The following is a 4,728-nucleotide window of genomic DNA, read 5'->3' as shown; positions in this document are numbered from 1 at the left end:
ACACACACACACACACACACACACACACATACACACTCACACACACACACACACACACACACACACACACACACACACTGATCAAACACTATTCACGTTTTCAAACATTTACATTCATGCATTTGGCAGATGCTTTTGTTGCATTTCAGAAGGTTTAAAACTCTGATGAACAAGGTTGAGTAAAGGGTTGAACAGATGCAAAGTACTGCGTTCACTCAGTATCTCTCTCTCCGTGAGCGTTTCGCCCGGGACACAACGAAGCCATCAAGCGCATTATTCTGTGCAGCGCCTGGTTACTGAACTAAGTTATCTTTTGTGCTAATACTGGCAAAACACACAAGGTTTACATATAGACTCAGTTGGTTATGTCTAAAATGAAAGTAAACAGTTGCGAGAGAAACAGATGCGTGTCTGTATATTAGATGTGTGCAGCTCTTCAAGGGACAGTACTAAACATGCAGCCGACTGTTATTAAAGTGATAGTTCACCATAAAATTTCATTTCTGTCATTATTTACTCACTCTCATGTAGTCCCAAGCCTGTATTAATTTCTTTCTTGTGTTGAACACAGAAGAATATATTTTGTAGAATGTGGGAAACCAAACAGTAGCTGGTCCACATTGAATTTGAAAGCAGGAAAAATACTATGTAAGCCAATGTGGACCAGCAACTGTTTGGCATTTATTTTCAGCAGAAGAAAGAAACTCATTCAGGTTTAAAACAACTTTTGAGTGAATAAATGATGGTATAAAAATAAAACACTATGACAGAATTGACAGACCGATGACAGAAGTTTTATTTTTGGGTGAAATATTCCTTTAACGTTAATAAAACAACAAAACACTCACTGCTCATGACTGAAGAACTTTAATACAGTTGCTTTAATAGGAATAGTGTTTTTTTATATTTGTTCATTCAATTTCTTGAATGCTCCTGCTAACTACACCTACTGTATGAGTGCCAGAGTTTTGAGAACGCAGCGGACGTGGAGGACTATAATGCAATAAGAGCTCGGTCAAACTACTGAGGTGCTAAACCATTCAGGGCTTTATAAGTAATAAGCAAGATTTTAAAATCTATAGGATGTTTAATAGGGAGCCAGTGCAGTGTTGACAGAACCGGGCTAATATGGTCATACTTCCTGGTTCTAGTAAGAACTCTAGCTGCTGCATTTTGGACCAGCTGGAGTTTGTTTATTAAGCGTGCAGAACAACCACCCAATAAAGCATTACAATAATCTAACCTTGAGGTCACGAACGCATGAATTAACATTAATAGCACACCTAGGTTCCTGACTGATGACGAGGAATCGACAGAGCAGCCATCAAGTGTTAGACAGTGTTCTAGGTTATTACGTGCAGAGTTTTTAGGTCCGATAATTAACCCCTCTGTTTTTTCAGAATTTAGCAGTAAGAAATTACTCGTCATCCAGTTTTTTATATCGACTATACATTTCATTAGTTTTATAGAAATATAGAGCTGAGTATCATCAGCATAACAGTGAAAGCTAACACCGTGCGTCCTGATGATATCTCCCAAGGGTAACATGTAAAGCGTGAAGAGTAACGGTCCTAGTACTGAGCCTTGAGGTACTCCATACTGCACTTGTGATCGATATGATACCTCTTCATTCACTGCTACGAATTGATGGCAGATCACTCACAGATACCATTTTTCTCTAAGAAGGAATATAATTGTGATGATAATACCTTTTCTAGTATCTTGGACAGAAAAGGGAGATTCGAGATCGGTCTGTAATTAACTAGTTCTTTGGGGTCCAGTTGTGGTTTTTTGATGAGAGGCTTAATAACAGCCAGTTGGAAGGTTTTGGGGACATATCCTAAAGACAATGATGAATTAATAATAATCAGAAGAGGATCTATGACTTCTGGAAGCACCTCTTTTAGGAGCTTAGATGGAATAGGGTCTAACATACATGTTGTTGGTTTAGATGATTTAACAAGTTTATACAAATCTTCCTCTCCTATAGTAGAGAATGTGTCTGAGTGTGTGTGTCTGAGTGTCTGAGTGTCTGAGTGTCTGAGTGGGTGTGTGTGTGTGTGTGTGTGTGTGTGTGTGAGTGTGTGACCAAATGTCTCCACAAGGATAGTAAAGCCTGACATTTTTTACAGTTTGGTCCTCATGAGGGAAAAAATTATTAAAAATAGTAAATGATATTTATCTGAAAGTGTAAGAATGTGTGTGTGTGTGTGTGTGTTCAGATGGGCAGCGAGGAGCAGCAGGAGCGTCTGCTCAGGGATTGGCTGGACTGCTGCGTGACAGACGGCGGGATGCTGGCGGCGCTTCAGAAGAGCAGCAGACGCAGACATCACCCGCTCATCACGCAGATGCTGGAGAAGTGGCTGGATGGGTACCGGCAGATGCACCCGTGTCCCACGCTCTCCGACGGCGAGGATGAGGAGGACGACGAAGACGAGTGACCCCCTGAAACCATTTCAACACTGTTCCACACACGCCCTCTTTCCCAGAATGCAATGCGACCACCCCCAACAACAGCGAGGGCTGAAAATTTTTGTGTTTACTTAGTCAAATGAATTTAGTTTTTCCCGTGCGTTCGTATCCATCGAATGTAGACGTGCTGCATGTGGCTCTTTACATATGGAATGATGAGAATAAAAGAGCGTCATAAATGAGCACTTCCACAAAGCACATATTCTTTAGAGGGTTTGAATCTGATCGCAGGAATCATAGTTTATGATTTACTCACACTAAACCACATTTCTCACAGTGTTTGTGTTCCCTTCTGTTCTTTCTCTCGCTCTCTGGCCTGCAGCGACCCGTGTGCGGTCTGTTGATTTGATTGTATTTATTTATATCTTTGCTCTCTCTCTCTCTCTCTCTCTCAGTGGATACTGACCCGACTCGTACTGTGAGGAGCGTCATGAAGAGTTTACTGACATGTTGAACTTGTGATCCTGTACCTCATTTGTGATGTCAGGTGATTCTGAACAAGAGGAGAGCGAATCACACGGCTTTAACATTAAACTAGAAACACGTCTGCTCCCTCATCTCCTGTCCGCCTCGTTTTTTCCTCTGCACCTGAAATAATTACAGTTTTAGAAATTGCATGAACTCAAATTACGCCACAGAAATAAACAATTAACATTTACTCACGGATTGATGGGCCACTTCACGTTTTCAGGGCGAGACACTCTTCTTTTTCATGCACACAAAAAAACATGGTGAAAATGTGTGTGTTTGTCTATGTTTGTGTATGAAAAGAGAAATCCAAACCCTTCTGGAAAAACCTCTAACTCTAATAATAAGAATCTGAACCTGGCTTTATTCATTGTTCAGATGTATGTTCTGGAAATGCATGCAAATTAATGCATATTTAATTAGAAAATGCCTTATGCATATTTAAACCTAACAGAATTGTAATAATAATTAAACAAAACGTTTCAGAATTGTAATACTAAAATAAAAACAATCGTTCACAAACCAGTATAATATTAAATCTAAAGTACTGTCACCTGCTGCACATACACGTGTAATACATGATTTATTATGATCAGTTCTGTTTAATAATGTCTTTTTCAGGTGTATGTGCTTCAGAAAGTACGTTTTTGTAGCTAAATATGAAACTGAACCACAGAATCTTATAGAACGTGTCTGGAATAATGATCACATTTTGCTGTTATTGTGAACTTCATCGTGTGTTACTGTTAACATGCCTTTGACCAGCAGATGTCCTCAGTGTGATTCGATCCTTCAGAACTGTGAATCATTTAGAGAAGCATCGGTTCAGTTGATGCAAAGTGACTCCCATAATCATGGAGAGGTCAAAGGTCACACTCAGGGTCAGTCTGTTGCCCTGTCCAAATACTCACACTTGTGCTCTTTACTACTTAAATATTTCTCGTATTTGTCCCAAATGTTCAAGTGAGGATGACGACCACAAGTGTGTGTTGAACTTTTTTCATCAGCTGATGGGACACACTTATATTGTTGTAAAAACGCAGGTGTTTACAGAGCTTTATTTTTATTTTCAATACTTTGCATTTTAAAATACACTTCTAAATGTCTGTTCTGTAGTCTTTATAACAGACGACACAATTTAATTTGTAGTGCTTCTAATTAAGTGATAAAAAGCAAGTTGCAAATGTTGTGCAGAATAAATATACCTTCTTTGCACCAATAAAACATGCAACACTTTGTTTTACTGCCAAATGATTTGAAATATTTCATTATTAATATTTAACTTACATCGGAAAGGTTTCCGTCGACAAAAATCTCACAATTTATTTCTAGAACATGATGCATGATGGGATACGCTAAGCCTCGAATACTGCTCTGGAGCCGTATTCAAGATAGTGTGTATTTAGTGTGTGTTAAGAGCATTCAGTACTCTAGATCAGGTCTAGATCAGCGTTACTGGAGACACGTCCGTGATCTATAACACACCACACAGTCAGACCTCAGATGTGAACTTGCCAACGGATTGATTTGAAGAAGTTTCATGTTGCCTTTCAACAATACAACGATCACCCCATTAACACATCATTTGTCAAGAAACTGTAAACTTTTGGAACATGAAGTAGAAGCAAATGAAACCAGTTTGAATGTTAGCTGACAAATGTTACGCGTGTATTTATAATCGTTAGGATTTGTAAATAATGGGACCGTGTGTGTGTTTGAGTGAGTGTGTTTGTGTGTGTGTTTGAGTGAGTGTGTGTTTGAGTGAGTGTGTGTGTGTTTGAGTGAGTG

General features: G+C 39.2%; 1 protein-coding gene across 1 annotated transcript in view; it reads left to right on the top strand.

Moving 5' to 3' along the window:
* Positions 1-3,029, top strand: part of zranb1a (zinc finger, RAN-binding domain containing 1a) — a 15,925-nt gene extending 12,896 nt beyond the window's left edge. The window contains exon 9 of the mRNA XM_016256629.1: positions 2,223-3,029. Coding sequence (XP_016112115.1) covers positions 2,223-2,441 — 219 coding nt within the window. The 3' untranslated portion in view covers positions 2,442-3,029. The remainder of the gene's footprint in view (positions 1-2,222) is intronic.
* Positions 3,030-4,728: the final 1,699 nt, after the last annotated feature.

The sequence above is a fragment of the Sinocyclocheilus grahami genome, unplaced genomic scaffold (genome assembly GCF_001515645.1).
Source record: "Sinocyclocheilus grahami isolate Dianchi unplaced genomic scaffold, SAMN03320097.WGS_v1.1 scaffold1453.1, whole genome shotgun sequence".
NCBI lineage: Eukaryota > Metazoa > Chordata > Actinopteri > Cypriniformes > Cyprinidae > Sinocyclocheilus > Sinocyclocheilus grahami.
The sequence above is the reverse complement of the archived record's forward strand: the minus strand, read 5'-3'. Positions and strand labels throughout refer to the sequence as shown.